General features: G+C 34.1%; 2 protein-coding genes across 2 annotated transcripts in view; one reads left to right on the forward strand and one right to left on the reverse strand.

Annotated features, from left to right (window-relative positions):
• The window catches only part of colt (carnitine/acylcarnitine carrier protein colt, mitochondrial), a 48,298-nt gene extending 23,022 nt beyond the window's left edge, over positions 1-25,276 (forward strand). The window contains exons 5-6 of the mRNA XM_071583197.1: positions 19,960-20,142; positions 20,363-25,276. Of these exons, the coding sequence (XP_071439298.1) occupies positions 19,960-20,142; positions 20,363-20,550 (371 nt within the window). The 3' untranslated portion in view covers positions 20,551-25,276. The remainder of the gene's footprint in view (positions 1-19,959; positions 20,143-20,362) is intronic.
• Positions 1,378-14,890, reverse strand: LOC139686153 (uncharacterized). The gene is made up of 4 exons (XM_071583338.1): positions 14,764-14,890; positions 11,081-11,233; positions 6,800-6,934; positions 1,378-4,574 (listed from the first exon to the last, which is right to left on the reverse strand). The coding sequence occupies exons 1-4, from the start codon at positions 14,821-14,823 to the stop codon at positions 2,250-2,252; spliced, it is 2,673 nt and encodes an 890-aa protein (XP_071439439.1). The 5' UTR covers positions 14,824-14,890; the 3' UTR covers positions 1,378-2,249.
• Positions 25,277-27,813: the final 2,537 nt, after the last annotated feature.

Consider the following 27,813-nt stretch of genomic DNA (forward strand, 5'->3'; position numbering starts at 1 on the left):
CCGCTATCCTTCCATCTCACCTCGCACAGCCCTAAAATATCTCTTTTTCCTCTCTTCGCATCCCGCTTTGTTTTCTAATTTTCCTGTCCTGAACATCATGCTAACATTCCAAGTCCATTTTTTAGCAAGGTCAGTCCTCTTCTGTGTCGTATGTGCTACTGCTGTCTCTCTTGCTTTGCACAGATTTTGTGAGATGACGACCGAGGAAGCCTTGCCTCTCCAACTGCTAATACCCAGCCCCAACACCCTGCCCTGACACCTGGTTGATTCCCATACTTACCAGGACTCTTTTTCATTATGGTGTCCATCCTTGATGACTTGGGGTAAATGATTGAGGTTTCTCATTGCCTTCCTTAATAGTATTTTTAACATGACCTGCAAGGTATTTACTCAATGGCCACCCCACTGGGGTCAGATGCCTTTGCAGTCTCCTCATTTAGGAACAAATGTTGTGCAGACTACCTTTCATCTGGCTCCTTCTCTTACGTTATACCTATAAGTGACCCAACCGGGAACAATTATCATTGCTTCTACCAACGCAGTTTTACGGTTCAGAATCTACAAACCCTTCCACCATATGAAGGTTGTAGTCTATTGGGAGGGTATATGATAGTAATATTGTTCTCTTTTTATAATCAATTTTTAACCCCAATTTTCTACACCAGGTGTGAATGCTATATACATTGATTGAAGGTATTTCTGAATATTTGTGACTCATTAGTTCATTTTAAATTATGATAGCATCAAGAACAAATCTTATGCTGCTTTAGACAGCTGAAGTTATTTCATTTACATATGCCAATTGCAAAAAGGTTCTATTATGCTTCTCTGATGGTTTTCAGGAATTGCTTGTATGTAATTGGAGCTCATTGACATTCATTATTGTCCTTTTTGACTGTAGCAAACCAAATTTATTACTTTGTTATTCCAAGCCAATGCAGCATATATTTAATTTTTTTTTTCTGACTTTCACAAAATCTTGCCTAAAATATGTAGAAACATCCACTCAGTATTTTCTATCATAATGTCATGAATTATGATTTTCATAATGAAAATGACCATAAAATAGTACTTCAATAAACTGGAAACTGGTATAACTAGAGAAAAACACATTTTTTCACGTTGTTAACATCTTTCATAGGCTTTCATTGATAGGTCCCCCTTCCTCCAGGATGCTGCTGTTTTCCATCAGTTTATGCCAAAAAAAGGCACATTTAATTTTTATTTTAACATATATGAACCTGATTTGGAAAAGTTGTCCTTCATTGATTCTACTAATTACAATCAATATTTAAATGAAAAAGAAGTCATGCACTTTTTAAACATTTTAATTGCTATTTTTCATAAAAAAAGTTTTATTTTGTAAGTTACACCAGATTGACTCTTCTCATTACATCAACAAATTCTAGCACATTAAGGAGTCCATTGTGGTTCATGGTGTGCAAAATTCACTGGCATATCCATCTCATTTATCACAATAAAACTTCTATAAAGCACTAAACAGACACACAGAAATCTTCATGATCTTCATGAGTAGTAGAATCACTTAGCAGAAGCAACATAATTTAATTCCCCATTTTAGAAAATACTCAAAATTAGTTCTGAAAATTATTGGAAGGAGTTATGATGCTATTTCCAAAAAATACCATTAAATCCTTTTTCCAATGTAAGGGAAAACTATATGCATGTTAGTGTTTTGCATCAACACTACTACTAATAATTGTCTTATTTCTTATTGTGTTGTATACCAGTTCATTCAACAGTTTTAATATCAAATTGTGCCTTGTGTCAAATGCCGAAGTTTTATGAGTAGCTAATACAAATTCAAATGTCACTTATGTTTATTAATGATTAACCCAAATCCTCAAATCAATCTATCCTTTTTAAAGTATCAACTTGGTGATTTCTTTTATTGGTACAGCATACATGATAGAAATATGCTTGAAAATATTATAGATAATTAAGTGTACCTTTGTATTTCCAACGACTATAAAATTTTGCTCAGAATGTTAAATTTTGGTTTTAGTTCACTTCAGAGTTTTTGTAACAAATAAATAACAATGAAAGCTGATGAAGGTGTTCAATATGAAACATTGAACACCATGAAATGCATCAGAAAAAGTTTCAATGGACTCCATTCAAAGGTGAATAATTGACACTCCTGTATGAATCATTGAATCGATACACTTTTATGTGGTATCACCTGCCCTCAACAATGTCTCACTGTCATTTATTCTCAGATTGTTTTCCTAGAATTTATTTGCTTTGAGTTTCTCTTTTGCCTTTCTTTCAATTTCTAACTTGTATGCCTTTTTTGATACTTTTAGTCTCTTATTACCATCAAATAAAAATTGGTGTTCTTTGTCAATAGGAGACATGTTACCTTCTTTTTTCACAACTTTGTGCTTTTTTGAAATATCTGAATTCACAGTGTATTTATTAGCATTACTTGATGAGAAATCAGTTGAAGATGATGGATCATTTGACCTTTCATTCTTTTCATTTAGAAACCCCATTAGGTCATTATCTAGCTTGTTGTCGATGCCTACCATTGTACTGGAATTTTGAGAAACTCTGCTACCATACATATTTTCAACTATTGTTGGCTGTGTCTTAATATAGGTCATTTCACTTAAAGATGAATGATTTATACTGTCTTTGTTGATATGTTTTATGACTTTCATACCATTTACTTTGTCAGTTGAGATATTTTCCTCAATTGCTGTGGATTGTTGGATGCTGTCATATGTGGAAAATTGTTGATCTGATGTTGTTTCCATGTAGTGGCGGGAGAAGGTATTTAGGTCTTCTGTTGTTTGAGGAATTAATGTAGTTTTTATTTCACTGTCTTTTTCGCTCCCATCTTGCTCCACCAAAGAAGGTGATAGCTGCTGTTCATTTTGTGATTTCCATTTTTTTTCAAGTACATTGCTTGCATTCACCCCAGAAATCCCTTGATGGGAAATGTAATTTCCATACAGTTTTTTTATGCCATTAGGTTTCTGGTTATATTTCTTGCAACGCAATACCTTTCGCAAAACATGGAATACACTCCAATTTTTGTACTTGGCAGGTGTTTCACATTGTGGGGCTACCCTTTTGTCATAAACATATCTTTTCACTGATTGTCCACATGTAATCCCTTTATCATAGTGATTTTGGCACATTGAAGTGGCTTCTTCCTTCACCTTGTTGATAGATGTTTCTCGCCAGTCCATCATAGAACAAGAACAGTGCCAAGGATTTCCCTCTAGTCGTATCATTTTAGCTTGAACATACTGAAACACCCTTTCAGGCAATTGTCTGAAATGGTTGTTTTGTAAAATTAATTCTTTAAGAGAAGACTGTTGGTCAAATATACCAGGAGGCAAAGTTTCAAGTTCATTATATGATAGGTCTAAGTAAATCAGCCGATAAACTCCATAGAAGGCATCCATAGATATTGCTTTTATGTGACAATGTTTCATGGTTAACTGCTCTAATTTTGGCACTTCTGCAAAGGCATCAAATTCAATGGTATCCACTGAGCCCTTCATTTCTAGCTCCTTAAGATTAGGCATTCCCATTAATGTTACCCTTTCAATTTTATTGATTTTCACATTATGAATGGATAGTTTAAGCAAAGAACTTAGTCCAGAGAATGAATTTTGAATTATTTCAATTCCTGTCTCATCTCCTCCCAGGAAAAGTATTTCTGTGGCATTCATTATTTCAAATGTGCTGGAAAAGACAGTTTTTATGGGGTTATGCCTGAAATCTGCTGTTTTCAAGTGAGGAAATGGAGGTAATGAAAGTTCAGATAAATGTGAAAAGTTATTATGGGATAGATCCAATTTCCTGAGATCAAGCAAGCCTGCTAAGCTAGTACTCTGGAGACTAAGCAATTTGTTATATGAGAGTGAAAGTATTTTTAGATTAGGGGCACCATAGAAAGTGAACTCTGGAATGAACCGGAGTTCATTTTCTTCTAGTGATAGGTATTCGAGTTGTGGTAATCCATCGAACATCTTCCAGTTGATCTCTTTTAAGCCACATGCGAATAGCCTAATGAATACCAGGTTTGGAAGACCTATGTAAATGGATGATTTTAAATTTTCTTGCTCTTGACGATAACGCATGTAAGGCAGAATTTCATCTTCTGGCTCTGGAGATAAGAAAACAAGATGATGCGACATTTGCATGTCATGATCAGGTAATTTTAAGTCCAGTTCATCTTCGTCAACATCATATTTATAATTAGCTGTTTTTAGGGGCATTGGTCTGGTGTTGTCATGGAACATATACCCATTTCCCTCTAGTTTCACATATTGAAGGTTCAAATATTCTAAGGAGTGAAGTTGATGAATTGACTCGATGTGCAAGGTGATTCTTTCTTCATCCTGGTGATTTTTTGTAGTGATGTCACCAAAAGGATAATGTAATAATACACTGTTGCTATGGTGACCACTCACTTGACTATCGCCATTTCCATGAAAACCTTGAATCTCCAGTGCCACAAGGTCCAGTTGGTTGTGAAATATGCTTTCCCCTAGTGTCACATACTCTGAATCGGGTGATTGCAGTAACGTTAGCACCTGAAAATTTCACAAGTAGTTGTATAATCTATATCATACTTAGTGATTTGTGTCATGGGCTAATGTCAGAAGATATTATGCATCCAGCTTTTAATTATGTAATTCTAGGTTAGAAAAACATTTTTTTTTGTGTTTCATGAGTTCAAATGGATGGAAAAATGAATAATATTGCTCCTCTAATCTCATTACCAAAGATATTCAGAGCAAGTGAGCCCAAAAATTGCAAAATAGTCCCATATTTTATTTGGAGAAAAATGGCACATCAGCAGCAAAACGTAGGAAAACAATTATTTTTGCATTAAAATGTTAAATAGTTAACGTATTTATTTGAAATTAAGGTTGAATATGCTCATCAAGAAAATGAAAAACCATAGTGAGGAATTTCATGTAACATCGATATATATATATATATATATATATATATATATATATATATATATATATATATATATATATATATATATATATATATATATATATATATATATATATATATATATATATATATATATATATATATATATATATATATATATATATATATATATATATATATATATATATATATATATATATATATATATATATATATATATATATATATATATATATATATATATATATATATATATATATATATATATATATATATATATATATATATATATATATATATATATATATATATATATATATATATATATATATATATATATATATATATATATATATATATATATATATATATATATATATATATATATATATATATATATAATGCAGTAACATGTATGCATTTCAATATGGAATTGCTTATGTATGAATGTAATTGACTAATTTAAGATTTTTATTTTATTAAATTTAAATTTTAAGATTATATATATATATATATATATATATATATTTATATATAATAAATATATATTTTTATTTTATTAAATTTAAATTTTAAGATTATATATTTATATATATATATATATATATATATATATATATATATATATATATATATATAATCTTAAAATTTAAATTTAATAAAATAAAAATCTTAAATTAGTCAATTACATTCATACATAAGCAATTCCATATTGAAATGCATATATGTTACTGCATTATGCAATATATTAAGGATAACAGAAAAGAAATCATAATTGAAATAAGAAACCTGTGTAATTTGTATGGGAATGTAAATTTGAAGTTTGTATGTCGTTTCGTTGTCATTTAAATCCCCAGAAAATGAGTGACTTCATGTAAAAAACTGATTTCCCATGCAATGTTATAACAAAGAGTTACCATCCACAAACATCTTTAACTGGAAAGAGTCCAGATGATGCTACAGTGTAGTAAAACTAGTCGACAATAATAAATTCTTTCTTGTGGAAACACAAATTCTTTCATTCTTTCTTTGTTTTTTTAAAAATATATTTTAAAGTGTGGTTTATTAATCACTAGGCATCCTTGAGCTTTTCTACTAAGTCGTCTCATTCCTTCAAATTTATAGAGTATTTTTTGATGGCAGAACTGGTTGGCTGGTTGAGGGGAGGTAAGCAGAATTTTAGAATGAGGAAGAAACAGTTTTATAGGAAAAGTATTCATATTCCTGGTTCTTTCCCTCATACCACACAGGATTAAGTAGCTTGTAGGTCACACTGGTGTGTATTGATACAGATTTTATTGATATGCTTTTATTATTAATAAAAAAAAAGGAGTGATGACAGTGACAGGCAAGAGAGGTACAAAAATAGTCATTCTATCAATACCTCTTCTGTTGGCCCAAAGCATAAAATTCATGTTACTCTGAATACAGTTCACCCCGCAAAGATCAAAGATGTGTCCACTTTTATCATTTTCTAACTACTTGATTCTTTTTGCCTGTTCGTGCCTAATTTTATTCTTCCACTTTTAGTACAGATCTTCCTGATATTAGTAGTACACTATACTTTATTTTCGTAGAAGCATGTAGAATCTTATAAAACCATTGATACCACGAATGAAAAATACTACTCAAACCACTTAAACTATTTTATTAATTTCAATTTAGTCATTGATCCTTATAAGAGTATTCCTGCCAAGTCTAAATATGCAGAAGATGATCATTTATAAGGAAATATTGATACCTAGTGCTGCCTAAATTAAATACCATTAATATAAATAATCTTATTCAATCAGAAACCCTTATTTTATGAAAGGCAAAAGTTACAACTAGACGCACAAATTATATTTACCTCCAGGTTTGATGGTAGCTTCTCAAGTAAGTCTCCTGGTTCACTATCCTTCTTTAAAATGCATATTGCCATTCTCATTAGGTCATTGTCTTCATCTGCATACCCCTTTGGTGTGGCATCTTCGTAGTAAAGTGCCTGTTGTTGAAATGAAATATGACTTGAAGTGAATATTATACATATTGACCATGTATAAGCGGTGTTGCCTGAGAGGGAGCTGATTTGGGGCCTTATTGAAATATGATGGGGAAGGTAACATAAGCACTTATTGGGTAGAGGCTTGTTGCTGCTCTCTTTGCTCCTAAGGTCAGCATAGGTAGCTCACTGGGAGTACAGGCAGCTGATTGTCCACCACTTATGGAAATTACACAATGAGAAACTGATTGCCAGTTCTTATTAAGTTATCTATTTTCTCCATAAAAAGCACGATGTAATGCATGTGTACTTTTCCCTGGAAAAAATTAATTTATTCCTGGCTGCATTTGAAATATGTTTAAACAAAGCAAGACCACCTTAAGAAATTCCTAATCTTTACCATCAACTATTTCATTTATGGCAGTATTAACACATAAGACACTTCTAGCTGAGAATAAATGTGGTATGTGATTTGAAATATGTGCATATGACTTCCTCTGCAGATGAATGTTGAGGGTCTTAAATAACTTCTTAAATGGATTCTATGGCAAATAATTATGAGCGTGTTTTCCCATTTAATTGCCCCCTTTTGTTACCCCTAATTGATGGCCAAACATTAGGGAAAACAATGATTTTCATTTAACATTTCTAGTTCTTGATAATTTTTACAAATCACAATGAAATGTAGTGAAACCTCAAATTTATGAATGTAACCTAAGCTCCTAAAATCCTCAAGGCTGGGTAATTTTTTTTTGGCTTGGACTCATCTCCATATGAATCAGTGCAATGAGAACCGCAGTTTGATGACTCTGAACTAAGTTTTTGTTGACATTATGTATATTAGTTAATTAAGGTCAGTATTTAGAGTATATTTGAATCAGTTATTAAAATTATCTTCAAAATTATCTCCTGTAATTTTATGAACTGCATGAAACATTCTTTTGCTCTCTGCTGTGAGTGGCTTTTTTAAATCACATAGCACAGAACCACAGCTGTTACTTATCTACATTATCTTATTATTTCAATTTAATATTTATTTATATAACTTAAATAGCTTTATGCTTTATACACCCCACCAGCCGTGGTGGCGGCGGGGTAACAATCTCTCCTGCCAGCCAATTAGTTGCAGGTTCTATTTCTTGCATAGGTAGGTTTTCTTTCGCCTAGGGAATTGGTGATAATAATTGTCTTCAATGTCATGTTAAGAAGTTAGGTGGAAGAAGGGACTATGTAGCCTCGTTCTCTCTCCAATAGAAGACAATAAATAAATAGATCAAATGAAAATAAAAACATATTGATAATAAAGCAAAAGATGGGCATTTTGGAGGAATCAGGTGCAAATGTGGAGAATTTGATTGGAAGTTGAATATTCACATCTCCAATTTCACTACAATCTAGAAGAGTATTCTTGAAGCAGTAGCTAGGAAAACTAAATTTCACATTACAAGCTCTTTCCTTAGAACTAGAAAATGAGCATCCAATAATATTTATGATTGATAGTGATCTCTTAAATCCTCACGGATGAGAATTAATGACAATCATCTTGAATCAATTGACTGATCTTAGTTAATCTTATAATTTCAGTGTGACATTAAATTACATGATTAAACTAGAAATGATGTAGATAGTAGTGATAGTTTTGTTCAGTTCATTGGTTCTTGAGACTAGAAGCAGAATCAAAATGAAAAATAGATTTTTTTATGTTGGAACATAATCTGCTTTTATTGCAGTACACTTCTCCCAGTGTTTCTCTAACTTTTCTAAGCCATCCAAAATTTAGGATTTCAGAAGATCCTCAAAATAGACATCTATTTTTATGGTGGCTATTACCTCCTTGTTTGATGTGAATTGTTTTCCACCAAGCCATTTTTCAAGTTAGGAAATTAAAAAAGTCACTGGGGGCCAAATCTGGTGAATACAGTGGATGTTGTAACAATTGGAATTTAATTCAATAATTTTTGCTGTCAAAACTGCGCAGGGGAACCCCCGTTTATTGTCTTGATGGAAGAGAATTTTTTCTCTGCCAAATGAAGATTTTTTCTTGATTTCTTCGCCCAACCTGTGCAATGATGCATAATACTCTCCATTTATCATTTTTCCTTCATGTAAGCAATCAATGTAGATGATTTCATGCACATTCCAAAAAATCATGGCCATTACCTTTCCATATTCACCTTCTTCTTAGATGGATTGCCTTTAGAAACCCACTGTTTGGACTGTAGCAGTGTATCCATGTTTAGTCCGCAGTTATATATCGATGAAGAAACTGATCAGGATGTCAATGGAGGAGTGCCTATCCAGGCTCGTAGTTGACAACATGATTATGTTTATTCTCTACTGAGAGCAAACATGGCAATCATCTTGCCAAGATTTTTTTCATGCCCAATTTATTGTGCAAAATTGAAAATACTAGCTTGTGATATCTCTGCCTCAACAATTTTGCAATTTTTTATTTTTTGATCCCTCAAAACTATATTGTGGATCTTTTCACATATTTCAGAGGAAGTCACTTCCACCAGACATTCTGACTAACGTTTATCTTTTGTGGTGGTATAGCCATGTTTGAAAGTCCTTTACTCAATTGTAAACAATTGCAAACTTAGGAGGAGATATGCAGTGAACTTTATCCAACTCAGGTTTTTAGCCTTTTAAGTAGAAGTGTTTGATCACCACACAATTCTCATTTTTATAAATAAACTAAAGTTGTTGCTTCAATAAACTATGAAAATGAAACCACAAGATGGATATAGCTGAAACTTTAGCAGCAGTGTAGTGAGAAATGAGGCTTCCTAAAAGTAAACCTTTTCCAATACTTCGGAGGCCATATATTTAATTTTGTGAGGAATTATTGAATGATCCATGCATAAATTATTTTTATAAAGATGATGAATCATAACAATGCTTCTGCTTGTGTTGTAGCCATATTAAGGGCTTTTGAAATGTGAAGAAATGCTACAGAAAATCTGTTATTATATTCTTATTGGTGAAGGTTTCATCTGTCTAATTGAATGTAACTCTGTAACTTTTGACATATGATCTTTAAATTCTAATACGACATTTGTGAAATCAACATTCTGTGGAAATCATTCTCTACAGTTTACCACAAAAGATTAAAATTCCATGATGGTATTCTACCCCAAATATTTTGCATACATCTTGAAACAATTTACTATGCATTTCAAAATATTGGGAATTACTTTTCGTACATTTGGATTCTTCCCTTTGCATGTATTGCAATGAATAAGGGGAAACTAACCTTAAGCAACCAGTATTTTTAATTTTGAAACTTTAAAATGTCATAAAGATTGTTCACTGCATTGAGATTAAGTTGTTACTCTTATTTGATTCCTTTAATGCCTCTGGTGACCAAATAATTAGTGAATTGTGAGCAAAAGTTTTTTTTACTGCTCTCATGCAAAATAATATTGCTTTCATATCATAAATAATTAAATTCATCCTTGTAATAAAATCAATTTATATTCCTATAAAATTTTATTGCCTTGTTATTTGTTACTTCTTGATAATAATTACACTTAAGTATATGGTCATATGAAAGAGCCCCCACTTTTTTCAATTTAGATATTCATGGTACAAATAAATGGTCCATTTTATAAAAAACATTTGAGTCCTGTAGCAGGAAAATAAAATCCATTCGCAGTCTTGACTTGAATAGCATCTAATAGAATTAACTATAGGTAGAATAGAGTAGAACTATAGGTAGTGATTTTGCCATCAGTAGTGAGCTGGGAAAGTTACAGAATCCTCCTTTTCATGATGGCATCGAGAAGACTAAAAATAATCACTGCATGAGTATTTTTTAAATTACTTAATTCATTTTGTCATGTATTTTGTAATCTAGTGTACTAATAATGTGTTTTGTAGTTTTTCGTGTTGTAAATATTGGAAAAAGTTTTGGGGAGCCAATTATGAGACTTATGCGAAGACTTAACATTGGGAATATGGAATCTACTTCTATATTAACTCACATTGATTATATATCAAATTACCATTTAAAAAATTTTAAGTGTCAAACCAGAAAGAAAAGGTAAATGATTTCCTGCAATAGACGAAGATTTAGGAGTATTGTATACAGTCTGTTCAAGTTGTTTTATCAAGCTGAGTTCTTTTCAAAGAAATTTTTAAACTTGCCTCATTGTTGTATTCATAGGTCTCTTTAGAGTGCCTCTTTTGTCCAGTAGATTCCTCCACAAGCCATTTCCTCATAGGTAGATCTTTAAAGTGACTTAAATGGCATGAACATTCACCAGGACATTTGATGCTCCATCTCTCCTCTCTGCCTTCCTGGAGAAATGTAGAAATCAATAAATGAGAACTAAGTTTGAATGTATGGCTTTTTTTAACATTTATCGCATGCAGATACCTTGCCAGTATCATAAGCTAAGCTATAAATGCATACAAGCTCAACTATGAAGGATGATTTACGTTAATCTGATTAAATTGGGGTTTTTCTACATGGAAAGTATGAGTATAAAGCATTAGGAAGTGTGATAATATGTGGTCATGGCAATAAGTGCCTCAGTTTATCAAATGAGGTGTGTAAGTTTCATAATTTTTATCAGTTTAATTTTGATGCTTTGCATTAAAAAATAATTGCTACTTTTCATGATTTTTTTAAAGTTCACTGATCATTGTGTATGTAGGTACTTTAATTTGTTTTATTAGCTTTTTTTATCAGTGAAATATTTCGACTGTATCAAATAACATTTCCTTAAGCTGTAAAGGGTTTTTTACTTCATGCCACCATAAAAGGAAAAAAGGAAGGAATATTGAGATTGGTGTAGTGATTTATGGGGAAAGTTAATCCTTCCCCAGTGATCGGACACTCATTCAAAATACTGAGAGGTTCACATTTAAAAAGAGTGGGGGTGTTTCCCTGTTAGGTTTACAAGGAAATTAATACTATTCCCAGGGACCATATTGGGGAAGTTACTAATATGCATTCACACTGGTTAGCCCAAAGTGGTTTACAGGGAAGTTTTTCCCTCACCAGGGACTTGCTCTGGGTGACCTTAACCACTAAAGTGTTAACTCGAAAGAGACTGAATAGGTTTGCAAAGAAATCCAGCCACCAGGGGCCTACTTATGGGGAATAATACACACACTTACTCTCACTCACTCAGGTATTCCAGAAAAGAAATACCAACACTCTGGAATATAAAGTGGGTGAAACACTAGATGGCCTGATGGCGTTGTGTACACCAAAAATGGTAAGGAATTAAGTCCTTCAGTCAAAAGAAAGAAGCAAATGGAAAATATAAGAGGAAGGCAAAATATCACTTACAAACTAAGGAAACAATGGTGTGAAAAGTGGATATGCATATTTCTACCATAAGGTGGCCCTTTTCAGTGCTCCGAATGAGAAAAACCATTACAACACAAGGTTGAAGTGTTCAACCTGAATACACTGGATGATGTTGTGATAATGTGTATAATGTTAAGAGCAAACAGTCATGCCTAATTGACTCAAAACGTGTGTTTGGTCTTGTCTATCATTGAAGGGTATGGTTACCTCGTGGAAGGTTAGCTGTCTAGTGGCCAGGATGTCTGGTTTCACATCTGGGTGACTCAAGGCATTTGTAATTTGTAAAGATTTGGCCCACCTGTCCTAATATTTGAATGTCGCACACTCTAAAGGGCCTTGTGGGTGCAATGCAAGGTCCACCCTCGCCCATCAAACCAGTCTTTGGGTTGATTACTGTTGATTGCATCAGTGGTTTATGATTAAAATTGCATTTGGAAACTTTCTCTCTCTAAGCCCAATATTAAATATATTATATATTTTTTCTACTGAAAATCAAAAATTGATGTTTAATTAATTAGGGGACATTGTAGTCCAGGGGTACAGCATTGGACTTCTGCTTGAAGGGCCCTGGTTCAGTTCCGGGGCATGCCTCTGGGCAACCCATGCTTCAACCTAATGTTGATTTTTCGTGTACAAGAATTTCCTGGGAAACCATAGGAAGCTCAGGGAAAGGATCTGGCCCCCCTACCCTGATGTGTAAATTTTACATACTTTTGGCCTTAGAACTGAGTGAGCTCTACCGACGCCTATCAAACTGGCCTTTGAGTAGATAACATGTTTATTTTTTTATTTAATTAATTCTGATAAGAATCCTTCAAATGTGTTACGTAGAGTCAAAACCATGGAGGGGGTTTGATGTCCCTGCTCCCATTACGGTCAGTCTGGGTGATATTAATGTTGGGTGCCATTAAAACCATGGTGCTTCCCTGGATTATATGAAATATTAAGTAATATTTATTTGTCACATAAAATGGGTATAATTGTAAAAAATTAACAGCACCAGGCATAAGTTTATGGAAGAAGATATCCATGATAACTCTGTATTTCCACAAATTAATTTGTATTATGCAAAACACATTTCACTTTTGCATAGCCCTTGGGAGATAAGGAAGGAAGAGGGAGAAAAGAAAAGGCAGGATAAGATGATGGAGGATGAGAGGGTTAAGTGGGGTTCACTCATTGCAACCAAGTGCCAAGAAATGGCTGGCATTGGAAGGGTATAGGGGCTTAGACACAAGGGTATCAACAATGTCAAATAAATGCTATTCACTCTCCCTATCAGGGTTTACAAATCAATGCGCCATGCCAAAAATTGTAATTTTGCTTACATAGGCCAAAATAGAAGAGCATTTAAAATGAGGATGAAAGAGGTCATAGGTGCTTCAGTAATTTTCACTCAAAGTCCAACTTAACCAAGTATCTGTTTGAAAAGGACTGAAGCAGTGCCTTTACACTTAGATTAATTTTTTTAATCTTGTAGATTATCAACAATCAACGATTTCTAATTATATTTCATTGTAGTTACCAGGAGATAAAAGCAGTAACACTTAAGCGTTTTTTATTTCTCTTACTAATTCTGAACTTTAAGATTGCGTATGTACACAAATGCAGTCTATCATTTGGGATGATAACCACAATTGCCTTCCTCTCAGTGGCTTTTACTGGATCTTTGGTTTGTTTCAGATCCAATTTTAGACTGCTATATGATAAACAATGAGCTATTTTACCAGAGGTAGGGATACAATAACTAGTTTTGCTAGTGGGTTAATTAATATTCCTTGAAGTTGGCTGTATTCCAGATTCCAAGTCACTTGCTTTGGTATCACATTTGTAATTGATCATTTCTAAAATTCCTTCGTGTATTGTAACTATATATTTCAGTAGATGTTTAAGCTACTAATATTATATTCAGAATTATCGGAGATGCCCCTCTGAAATATTAGTTTTGAGTAAGGTATAAATTAGTTACCCTCACTAATCCTGTCACAATTGTCCTAGCCAAACACCACAGAACCCATGCTGCTATTAAAATATCTTACTTATAATATGAATAACCTAGGTCTGCATTGAACCAAAAATAAAACGATTTATTGTTGCAAAAAAGAGGGAAACCCGATTTTTGCATCTTCACCAGGCGATTCCCATGATGGAAGTAGTTATTTGGGGAGCTGGCCGAGAACCAAGGTCATTCGTATTGGAATAGTTAGTAACTAGTTATATGGTTAGTGAATAGTATGGGGGAATTTAGTAGTTATAGTGTGGAAAGATTCAGAAGCTAGCGTTTATGAAAGCGGCAAAGATGACCTCAGTATATCGTTCCACCCGACAGACGGATTACCGAACTTGACGTGCTCTCTGCTCGGTATCGGAATGCCCCTGAAAATTTCGCCGCCACCGGAATCACACTCTTATATTTGGGCCTCAGGACGTTGGCCTCTACTATAGTACGACTACAAACAACTTCTTCTGTCCGGCTACTCAGCCCTCGACCGAAGTTATTGTGACTCACCGTTGGCGATAAGATGAGCAGAGGCGTTATGAGAAAGAGGCGCCCCGAGAGCCACTGCATCCTCAATAGCGTAAGAATCTGAAGGGATTTCCTTTGAAGTTAGGCGTCCAGCTTACTCGCGTCTAAGTCGTGCGTGGCTTGGGCTCCTCATGGAGATTTGTGTTAACAAGCGAGTGTGGCGGCCACAGGAAGGCGATCCCGATATGACTATCTCTGCCTCAGTTCCATGCTCTCCCACGCCACAGCAACACTTCCGCCGTCACTCTGTATGATAGATGCTCAGCCTCTCCAAACGTCCCTCAATCCTCAACCCTAGATCCCACCCACACCTCCAACCTTCGTTCATCTTTTCAAGGATGTTCCCAATCGATTAAAATGTTTCCCTCATTATTATATGGTGTCGTCTAACCAACTACACACGGATGTTTTGATCTCAAAGGAACATGAAATATTGAGTACATAAGACGAAATATTTTTATAGCCCTCGTAGTTCAACCTTCACCTTTCCATTGTCTTCACTGTTGCATAATTGTTTTTAAAACAAAAGTCTTATCTAACTCGCCTCTGACTTGGTATTTTCCCGTTGGAGACCCTTGGCCTTAAATGGTCGGATATTAATGTATAGTTTTCTAGTTAGTAATGGATTTCGATTGACATCACATATAGTATACATTATTAGAATAGTTGATCGGAAGAAAGTAAAATATATATTGAGATATTCATCAACCATTTACCATTTTATATTTATGGAGGATGAAGGGTTCCCGCTGAACTTCTCCCATTAGGCCTATTGCTCCATGATGCTTCCTTTCTTCGCTTCGGAAAATGAAAATCCAGCAGCTCATCGCGTTCATCAATAACGTCGAGTTGATAAGTTATCAAAAATTTCTGAAGCTAGTTTTCCCTCCTTCCGTACTTTCCCCGTAATTGCCTTGAGGGCTATGCGAGGAAACTGAAATTAACGAGCTTGGGTAAAGATACTTAGTTTCTTTCAATACTTTGGTGATAAATGTAAGTACCATTTCTAGACCAACGTTTGCTCAACAAACTGAGAAACTCATTCCATAATGATGTAATTTCTGTTTCCTTAGAAGACTTGTCCTGTCAAATAGTGATATTGGGAAGAGTTCTCCTCGGCGAAGACCGTAGCCCAGTCCCCGTTTACAGGAATTTTATTATTTGGTGCAACTAGTTTCAACGCAGGCGTTAAAACGCCTATGCGTTGACGCTAGTTGTACCAAAGATATTGTCCGTGGAAAATGAGTAGTCTTTTTTTTTCATTCAAAAATTAATTTACATGTAGTCAAACCTAATACCAGCGAGTGGAAATGTAAAATTCTTATAGAATTATTTTCATTGTCCAATGAATTATAGCAATGCTGAAAAAACCATGTTAGGCACGACAAGATTTAACAGTCACGTCAGGCCTCAGTTGAGTGAATGTGTATAACTGGCGTTCTTAATTACGAAAAACTAAATATGTGTAATCGGTACACACATTCCTCACCACTGTCCAAAGAGTATAAGGAACATACAGTAGTATTTTTTTCATTCTGACAAAAAGGTTGTCTATCTTACTCCCTTCTCTAATATTGCTCGATTGTGAAGGGTGTGAATTACCATTTACTCACATTCCATTGTTGGGAGGTGGTTACTGCTATTATTTGAGGTGTTCATAGCCTTTAAAATATAATTAATTGATTGTATAACAATAATACTGCCGTATCGTGGACGCTTTTTCGTGAATGCTTCCACCGCACCGAAACAACGTTTCCGTGTGGACGTAGAAGAAAAAACTTCAGTTACACATTGAAAATTCACCATGTCGATATTTCAGTTGTTAATCAACTAGTAATATGTCGCTTGGTGTGTATTTTTTATAATAGTCATCCGCGTGGTGACTTGAGTTTAGATTTAGTCTTGACCCGAAGCGATGCCGTATATTTTCGCGCCAAGTGCTATTTTGTGCAACTCCACTACCATTATGTAAACTTTTCATTTTCGCGAATACATGAGCGATATTTACAGGTGTGCCATGGGTAGTCAAATTTTGTCACTCCTTGCAAAAGTGACAAAAACGCGTGTCCGTGGGCATACGGGGTGGGTTCCGAAAGTAATGCAATTATTTTTATAAAGTAATTTATTTAACAGATTTGCACAAACGCTGAGAATTCTTCAAACTGTCCGTAGGTCTGTACACATTTTTCCAGCGATTCTGCCATGACCGGTACGCACCCTGGAAGGCGTCTTCGGGGACCTCTCGCAAGGTCTTCGTCATGTGTTTGTCTTTTCTCGTCCTCGATGACCCTTTTGCGGAGTCTTTCCAGCACACCCACGTAGTAGGCAGCGTTAACTGTCTGTCCTTGAGGAACAAACTCCTTATGTACCAGTCTTTTATTGTCGAAAAAGACAATGAGCATTGTTTTCACTTTTGATTTGCTCCTTCTTGCCTTCTTGCTCTTCCTTGTGCCACGCAGAGCTTAAGCGTTTTGTTTCTGGGTCATATTCAAAAACCCAAGTTTCATCACCAGTGATCACATTGTCCAAATAATCAGGTTCGTTTTCAATAGGTTGCAAAAGTTCACTTGAACTTTCTGCTCGGTTGGTCTTTTGGTCGTCTGACAGCACCTTGGGCTCGAACTTGGTGCTTACTTTCCTCATCGCTAAATCTTCAGTAATAACGCGAAACACAACAGTAGACGACATGTTCAGTTCATTGGCAACCATCTTGATACTCAATCGACGGTCAGAATCCAACAATTGTCAAACACGAGCCACATTGTTGTCAGTTTTGCTGGTTGACGGCCGCCCAGAACGTTGTTCGTCGTGAACCTTTTCTCGGCCCTCCTTTAAGGCCTTAAACCAACTCGAAACTTGTGAGTAGGACAGAGCCGAGTACCCGTAAGCATCGCGAATCATTTTGTTAGTCTCCTCAAAGATTTTTTTTCAGTTGAGCGCATAACTTGGTAATCGCGTAACGTTGCTCGATCGTAAATTCCATTTTTTTCGTGACACGGTCGGCGCGCAGACGTTTACAATGACTGACGTCCGGCCGCTTCCACAGCTTGGAGAGCACTGGGACCGGTTTCGCGGCAAAGCTTAGCGTCCCCCCACCCGCTCCAAGTGGTTCGATCCCACTCCAACCCATAGAAGCGGCGCGGGAAATTCGATTACATTACTTCCGGAAACCACCCTGTATGCTCCTCTACTTTCCTGCTCCCTACCTTTGCACCCCTATCGGTTTTTACATTTTTCCGGCCGCCGAAAATTTTTACCTTTTAATTTATTGAAAAATATTTTGCATCGTATCCATTTGAATATTCTTCCAAAGTCCTGGTTTTGCATTTTTTCAGTTAGGCACAAAGTTAAAAGGAAACCCCCAACCAATCATCCCAGACCAGTTGGATGATGTCTTTTTATCTAATCGTAAATCCTAGTGGTATCAAATAGAACAGCTGTAAGAGTAACACAATTATACGAGTGTATGCCTTTGTAAATAGAGGTACTGTAGATCATGTAAATCATGCTACGCATGATGCTAGGGTGTTATGTAAAATTTCACTCAAAAGGTAGATAAATAAGACCATGTTTGGGCGTCGCTGATGTTAGCACATTAGTTGTAACTTGAGTTAGCTGTGCGAGTTTTACTGTACTGTGGTATAGGATCAGACTGTTAACAATATCAGTACCATGGATTAAAGCAACCACTATCAGTGGATCCATAGCGTTAATTCAGTATTAGTCAAGAAGGTAAAAAGTGACAGTCATTCATATGGTAGTCAAGTTGTATTCCAACGTAAGTGACTATTGTCGGTGTTTTAAGTTCACTTGAGGGCAAAAAATGCAAGTGTCTTTTTTGTTGCTAACTTTTGGGAAAAGGTTGAACAATATTCTCATCTCGTGTAAGACATTGTTTAATTGGCGGTTTAGAGACGAGAACGGGGGGGGGGGGAGGTAATGGTAACTGCAGTCATTTAATTTTTCCCATAGGAAAAGTTTGAATCTTATTCTAAAAATTGTGATTTCCCCCCAAAATGTAGGAAATCATCCCACCATGAAATTATAAGGTACAAATTTTATGTGGGCAATATTTTAATGTATCCTAAATGGTAGAAGATATAGCTGGCCACGTGAATGAGTGTAGTCGTGTACTTAGCTTGCTCACTTAACTTTAAACCAATGGCAGTACAGCTGGTGGTACTCTCAAATTCAATGGGTAGACTTAGGATGAGGGTTTTGATCAATATTGAAATATAATCCCCTTAGTTCCATTGAATATTTGTTTTGTGGGTTGTAGAACTTGTAACTATGGAAAGAGAGCAGCTGAAAGGGTATGATTTTCACCATGTCGATTTAAAAGTTGGAATCAAGGGAGTTTAGTGGGCAGGGTGATGGAAGCATATACTATTGTGGACATTGGGGAATAATTTGTGGGAGATATGAGTCATTTGGAGACAGTATTTGAAGAGAGACTTGCAGGATTGGAAAACATCTTTGAGTTATTTTTTTATATTTTTGTATCACCTTCATCTCTGGAATGTGTAAAGACCTTCCCAATTGAGATGTGTAGCAGAGGCAGTGTTCAATTTTATTTAAAAGTTTTATTACTCTTCATTACATAGTTAAATTGGAATCTCTTTCCATCTCTTAGAATTTTCCATGTGAATATTATTTGATGGTGTTTTCCAAAAATGTTTGGTACCCTCTTGAGTACCGACTTAAGCAGTTCCTCTCAGTTTTAAAATGGCTTTTCCAATCCATATTTATCTACTCTCTCCAACATTACACTATCGTAGAATTATATATTTAGTTTCACTCTCATTTATAATTTTTTATCACTGTTGTACCTTAATAGACATCTCTTTCACCACAATCCAGTGTAGGCATGAATGCTTTGCACCCTAATTGTCTTTTGGTTTATCTTCGTTCACTATCATGACCCACAAATTGCTGATAAATTGGCCTTCATGGTAGCGTTTAGAGTTGCTCAAAGAATATATTATTAGTAAAACATGTGCAAAAGTAAATTGTATTGTTGGAAATACATTTTTAATTCGAATAAAAGTAGTGAAATACATGCATATTTCTATTAGGAGTAGAAACTTTTTATTGAGATGTCCCTAATATGCCTATTCCAGTAAATCTAGGTATAACTAGCCTCCTATGTCCACTAAGAATTTTTTTATTTTATTTCAGATGTTCCTGCAAGTGGAATGTATTTCATGACATATGAATTTTTACAAAGTGCATTAACCCCCAAAGGTCAAGAAAAGGGGAAGTTAGGACTGTTTCAAACAATATTTGCAGGTGGAATGGCCGGCATATGCAATTGGTTGGTGGCTATACCAGCTGATGTCTTGAAGAGTAGACTGCAAACAGGTAATGTATACCCAATTTAGTCTACCATATACATAATTGGGTTTTTGAGATCATTTTTATTACAGTTTTGTGACTGTATTGTCACTTTACTTTAAAGTTGGGAAATAGTATTCCTCCAGTTATTTAGCCATATGATTGTAAAAAAAAATTGTAGAAACTGATGTTGTTGGTTTTGTATTAGGTTATCAATCTAATTGTTTCTTCTACATTCCTTATACAGCTCCAGAAGGAACATATCCTAGAGGAATTCGCGATGTTTTTGCTAGTTTGATGAAAGAAGAAGGTCCTGGAGCATTATACAGAGGATGTACTCCTGTAATGCTCCGAGCTTTCCCTGCAAATGCCGCCTGCTTTTTGGGTTTTGAAGCATGCATGACATTTTTGAATTGGATTGCTCCAAATCTGTGATCATTTCATTGTTTTATGCATCATATATTGATGTGGGATAATTTCTGTTACATATTACGAGTTTTTATTGAAGTATATTTTTATGAAGCTTGCTTCGCATTGTTATTTTCATGAGCCATTGGTTAGTGTCATATATTCCCATAATCATTGCATCAAATTCATGTACACTGGGGATTCAGGTTTAATGGATAAAGTTATATGTGAGTTGGATTTATTTATATATTACTCGTAATATATAAGATAGTGACATATTTTGAATTATAGCCAAGTACCCATCAAGCCAAGTATCCTTTATAATTTTAAATTAGAATAAAATTGTTGTATAGAATGTACTGTTTCAAGATTTTATTTTTTCTATTAAATTTTGGAGATGCTTTTTAAAATAATTATCCATTGCCATCGTGTATAGAAAATGAGAAAGAATCTTTTTTTTGATGAGCACTTGCATATGGAGGAAGCTTGATTACTTCCCCATATTTTTGGACTTCTATTGCCATTTCTGAAGCTTCTGATGACTAATGATATTACAAAGATGTAAAATTGGAGCCTTTTTTGGAGATATTACCAGTTTATCATTTCAGTGATTAAATTGACAGAATAATTGTAATTTAGTTGGTGAATTTTTCACTTACTAATAGTTAAGAATATTTTAACAAAATTATTTTTTCACCTTTAAAATCCTCAAAATTTAAAATTGCATGCCACTACTGTCAGTGGCTTTGTGTTAAAGGACTTAAGTTAATCATTGGTAACTGTGTTCAACAGTATGGGAAATTTTATAAAACACTTTACCTCACTTCTTATTGGTGTGTAGGAGTTATTATTATAGTTATAGTTTAATTGGTAATCACTCTTTTGTAATTCTACTATATTATTTTGAAATCAACTTAATTATGATCATTATGTATTTGCCTATTGTGGGCTTTCTAAAATTTTCAAGCATATTACACTGATGAAATTTTAATGAAATATTTTGTTTTCACATCACATATTTTGTTATGCTATATTACATTTGATAATAATTTCCTTTTCAAATTGATTGTCATTCTTGATAAATCAATTGATAAAAGGCAATTTCAAGTGTATTTATAATGTTCCTGTGTTACTAGGTTCTTAAAAATATATCAATTAACAGTTAATACCACTTTTCAAGCAGCAGTTGTATTCACTGCCAACTCATTACAGTTAAAATTGGGGAGAGCACATTTGCATCAGAAGCAGCAGAACTAAACGAACTCAATGTGGTACTGACTGACTTCAGATTGTTGGGATTAACTTGGGATTTTTGGGCAGAATGTGTACTACAAAATAAGTACAAGGAATTAAAACTGAAAAGGAATTAAAGACAGATTTTGGGTCCACCCAGAAAGGTGATCGCATAGAATACATCCTACACTAAGAAAATACTGCTGTCCTAACAATATCCCATTGAGTTTGTTGAATATTCCTTTGAACTATTTTAAAGAAATTAATATGTTTCTGAAATTGGACTTTTGCTTATCATAGTTAGGTATATTTTCTTGTCATTTTCTTTTAGGCTATTATCAACTTTGATGATTAAAGTAAAAAATTATCTTATCAAAGAGTTTTCTTTAGTGTGTGATTTAATTTAATTCCACCATGTTAAATGGCATGAAAAAGAATGGGTTAAACAAATGTTAATTCCTATGATACTGCACACTGTCAATTAAAAAAGTGTACCAATTTTGTATGTATTGTTTCTAGTAATAATAATCAAGTAGTATTTCAAAATTTGTCTCATGTGATTGCTGTTCTGTGAAAATTAATGAAGTGAACCATGACTATGGAATAAGTGTAAATGAATGCTCAAAAACGAAATTATTTCATATTGGCCCTATCTATCATGAAAAACTAGAGCATTTGCAATCAACATATGATGTATAGTGAAAGTCATGTCCATAAATATTCCGTTACAATGGCTATCAGTGAATTCCTCACAGTAAGTTAAAATTTGGAACTATGAGGAACCACTACTTAAAACTCCCTAGTTAATTTACGAGTCTCCTAAACTCACACTCATGATATAAATAGGAATTTTGATGTCATAATCTGAGATGGGTTCTGATTTTTTATACCCATAGCTCTTTCTGCACAAAATTTTAAGGATTTGAGGCATGAGAAATCATGCCCCAAGCAAAACTAAAAATTCTTTCAAATGAAGGAGAGAATTTTCAGGTTGTATGAATCATCACCATATTTTTGAATGATCTTCATCAGGCATGATTAAAATTTCAGCTAGTTGTTTAATGACATCAGATTTTTTTAATTAATTCAATCTTTTATTGGCCTCATGGTGGCTTTTGCTTTATCCTCCATTGATGTTGTTTATGCTCATGAGTTCAGATTTTGAGATTAGTTTCTTGGGGCAGGAAAAACATTTAGTATGCATGTCTCTACCTCTCATTCAGTAAGTTATTAAAATGTCAAAATTAATAGTTAGATGAATTTCATTAATACTATTAGATGAATGATTTTCATTCTATTTACCTTGCAATAGTACAGAGACTTAGAAGAATACTGATGAATCAACAGTTGAGCACTAGGAGTGAAAAGCATTATTTAATTCCCTTCAAAGTTGCATTATTACTGTAGGATATTTTGAATGTGAAATAGGTATTTTATGTTGCTATACACTATTCACCAAAATCGATATTAACTGCAGAGACAAGTGAAGTTTCTATTCTAAAATCATTCCTTCCTGACTTACCCAATCTTTTATGTTCAATTTCACCAGGTTTTGCAGAATTTTTTTTTTACCTTTGCCAGGTGTTTGCATAGGCAGTATGAATCAGGAAATTATTTGTGGATGAAATAAAAGATAAACCAATGCATACTGGTATGTCATTATAAAGTAGGAATAAATCTATTTAAATTAAAAGAAGCATGCTATTAACCAAAACCAATTATGTAGTTTGGTTTCCCAGCCTTTGGTAGCACATTAAAAAAAAATAAAAGTATTCAACAGCACCTTGATTTTTCTCATGATCTGGAAAGTATGCTTAAAGAAGGTTCTATTTTAGAATTTTTATTGGTGGGAGATATTTGTGAGGGACATTTAATGTATGTACCCATTGATCTGTAGCCACATTAAAATGGCGATGTTAAATTGGTCAATCATTGAATTCTATAAACTTGGGAAATTTGTAGTAAATCCATCATACCACATCTTGGTTGACATTTTTCCATTAATACGCCAGATGTGCTAGGTATGGAATGGAGGTGTGGTTACTAAAGAGTTGCAATTTTTTAATTCACTAGATTGTTTTTCCCTGCAAGAGTTATGGAAATTATCAGGAATCATTTTAATTCCAAGTTCCATGCTTGGTTCCAGTTTGGTGTTATTGGCACATAACGTCATCTGTATTATAACTTTTTAAATCCTCTTTCTCTAAAGGTCTCTGGTAACATGTCCAAAATTACAAATTAATGTTTGTTTGTTCTTCAGTTCTTGTAAATGTCATGGCCCGAAGAAATTTTGAGCTTGTAAAGTTAGTGTCTTACAAATGTACATATTATTTGTATACCATTGTTAGTGGTGAATGACAATGTCTATTGCTGCCTTTTAGTGTTAAAGAATGGGACTATTTCTTTTCTTCATAAAATCCCCACTTGCTGCTTTTGTAATTGAAAATTAGGCTTTGTTTTGATGTAGATTTTAAATTGTGAACTCTGAAGGTTTCTCAAAATTAAGTGGCAGAGAATGAGTCTGTCAATATCAAATGTTGAAATTAGTAAAATTTGTTGTCTCCAGCATAACTTTATGGAATTTGCACAACATAATGCAATGAAATTATTGACTTTGTAATTCTTCACACTTAATTTAAAATCAAAATTTTACCTAAAGAAAAAATTAAATGTGCCTTTTACTGTGGTTCATTCCCTAGGAACCTGATCTCTCACACTAAAGACAAAAGTTCAGAGAAACAAGAGGAGTGGAGTGTATGAATTAAAGTGCTTGGAATGTAACCCGAAGTATATTAGGTGAACAGGACAAAAATTTAAAGAAAGAATAAAAGAACACCAAACATCTAAAAAATAAGAACATAAAATCCCCATTTGCAAAGCACCTCATTGAAAGTGACCACAAAAATGACTTGGTAACCAAAATTCATTTTGAAAAAGTAAGCTCAAAGGCTCGATGCTTTGGAGCAGTTGGACATTTTGAAATATTCTGTTGCAAGGATGAACTTGCCAATGAAATTTTGTATCCCTCCCACTCGTAGACCTATCACTCTTCCATTTCAACAATTGACACTAAAAGATTAATTCTTTTTTCCTCCCAGCTACATTTTAACTTTTTCACCCCCGCTCTCTGACCAACAACCCTCCCTTGATCAGAAGGTATATATATCAGATTTGCTTCAATGAGGACCACCTGATGATGACGTTCAACATCAAAACCTGGATCGTGTGTTTAAATAAAGAATGTGGAATTGCATAGTCAATAATTTCATTGCAATTTGAAATTAGTAAATTTTAAGTTATGGCAAAAATCTGTATCAATATGAAATGCATTATCCAATGCTGCAACATGAACTTATTGACATTTGTGTTAGTTCTGAGAGTATTGAGTGAAAACCTGAAATTGTATATATTGTATGCCCTTAAATTTTTGCAATTGTTCTTGTGTGTCATTTCATTTGTGTGTGTACTACTGAGATTGTCAGTTAACCTCCACAAATAAAGCATCCTGGTTTCATTTGCTCTTCTGGTGTTTATTTACCTACTTGTTTGAATCAGTTAAATTTTCTTAGCTGGTATTGGTCAATGCAACTTGATTTGATTCATTATATTTTATGGTTAGAATGAAATGTCTTGCCCCTTCTTCCTGCAGCTCAATGATCATTCCCTTATTAGCAAGGTGTATTGGACTGACATAATCATGATTGGAATAAGGAAGTCATGGTCGTAAATGTGTATTAAATTAAGTATTTTTTTAGGTGTTAATATGTTGGAAGTCTGCCTCAATCAAGGGAGTTAGTTACTTTTAAACCCTTAGAATTGAAGTTGCCGAGTTCTTTAGGTTTGCATTTCCATTTATACATTAAGAATATTTTTGTACCCTTATAGGCCATTGCCTATTTTGGTCAGCCAGTAGAAACAATGACAGAATCGTAGACTCTTCAAAAGGTCGCATGTTCTGCACATTGATTGGTCAACGTTCCTGATATTTTAGGTTGAAACGGTGTTTAGGAAGTTAGTGTGCATATACTGTTTCAAACTATGGAATAAACTTTACCAAAAGCTATCTTTCAGGAAATAAGTGTTCACCTGTATATTTGATGGTTTATACATTTTCACAGCATTTTATTTTACCCTGGAAATAAGGATCACTGTTTGGTTGCTGTACTTAGAGAGGTATAGAATGAGAGTGTTCTGAATTTTCACATAAAGATACTTGCACCAAAAAAAAACATTTTTGTAGATATTCTGCAAAGTATGCATAAAAATAATCTTTTTGAAAATGTCATCTTTCCATATTTGAATTTCATCATTGGTATCAATGACTTAAAGGGCTCTTATCAATATACAAAATATAATTAACATTTTTTTTCATTATTAAATGACCAGATATTGTTCGCTTACTTTTGCATCAAGTCTCTACAGTACATATGATATCAGTCTACATACATGTATATTTGTAGAGTACTTATTCGATAGAATTGCTTCTTAAAATTGAATACACAGACTAATTTTCACTAGTTGAGTAACCTTAAACATGAGTACATAGTTTCAGTGTTTTAATAAACGTGAAGTGTTTGTATCGGTATTATCTGTCTTCTAGCAGTAGATTTGTCTAATAATAATTTTGTTTAATTAGTTATTCCAATCTTTTGGAGTTTAATTCATTCGTATTGTGCTTGTCTACATAAAATAATATGTCAGCAATTGAAATACACTTTTTTGGGTAATTATATAGTACATTGTATGTTTTAAGAATGCAATATATCAAATTGACAATCTGCAGTAAATATTACTTGCTAAATTACAATTTAGTCTCTATTATAATCTTTTTCTTGCCATTAGTGAAATTCCTCTAAAAATTTGCTGAATATTCAGTATAGATTAGCATATGTCTATTAAAATATACTGCATTTTGAGTGTGGATGTTTAGATATTTACTAAAGTATTTTAGGGGACTGTCCATAATGGAATTGCAGTAATTTCCATAGACTTACCACTTAATTATCACATTCCTCAAAAATGAATGCATGCTATAATATGTCTAAAACAAATTTGCCCAAAAACATTTTCCTACAGGACATTGGTTTGAATCATACCTTGAGAAATGATTGTGTGTACGAGGCCTTTCTGGAAAATAACCAATCATGCAATATTTTGATAAAAATACCCTACCTAGAGCGCTAAGGCCTTGGTCCCCTTCAAAGTACTCCCTTTGGGAAATCACACACTTATCCCAGTGGCTCTTCCACTTTTCAAAACAATTGGCCAAGTCTTTTTTCAGAATTGTCATCAGCTACCTCACTGCAGCTAATGCCCATTCCAAAAAAGGACTTTGCTGATTGTTTTGATAAGCAAAATTATGCTGGGATAAGTGTAAGGTCCTAAGGGAAGTTTTTTGAAGGGAATAAGGACTCATTGTTCTAGATATGCTACTTTTCTCAAAATATTGCATGGCTGGAACCTATCTGGGCAGCCCTCATGCATATATTACTGGTGTTTTTGGATCTCCTGGTGGTACTGACAACCAGTAACATTCTGGAAGCATATGTATTTCACTGGATGATCTACCAAGACCCACCACATTTCTAAACTCTGGCTCATTATCATGGAATGTCATTCGTAATCTGAAATAAGTTTAGGTCTTCAATCAGCTTCGAGCAAGGCTAAATAATGATTTTCAGAGGTCATTGGAGGGAGAGAGGGAACCTATCTGGGCGTATCTACCTCCCCCTCTCTCCCTCTCATATCTGGAGGTCAGGAGATAAATAGTAATTCACAGATAGAATAGCTTTTAGAAAATTGGTTATTCATATCTATGAGGTTGGCCCATCCTTGAATATCGGTTTAATCTCAAGGTAATCACTATCATAATTATTTATATGCAAGTGGAGCAGAATGATCTTTGTAAATGAAGTATCCTAAACCAAATTAATACTAATGGCATTACTGCATGGTATGTGGTTAGAAATGCTCAAGATATCCTGGGCATGTAAATACATCATTCATGGGTATGAAGGCCGGTATAGCTTAAGTGCAATGCAAATAAGCCTAGTTTTG

The sequence above is a fragment of the Hetaerina americana genome, unplaced genomic scaffold (genome assembly GCF_022747635.1).
Source record: "Hetaerina americana unplaced genomic scaffold, ioHetAmer1.1.p SCAF_13, whole genome shotgun sequence".
NCBI classification, from domain to species: Eukaryota; Metazoa; Arthropoda; class Insecta; order Odonata; family Calopterygidae; genus Hetaerina; species Hetaerina americana.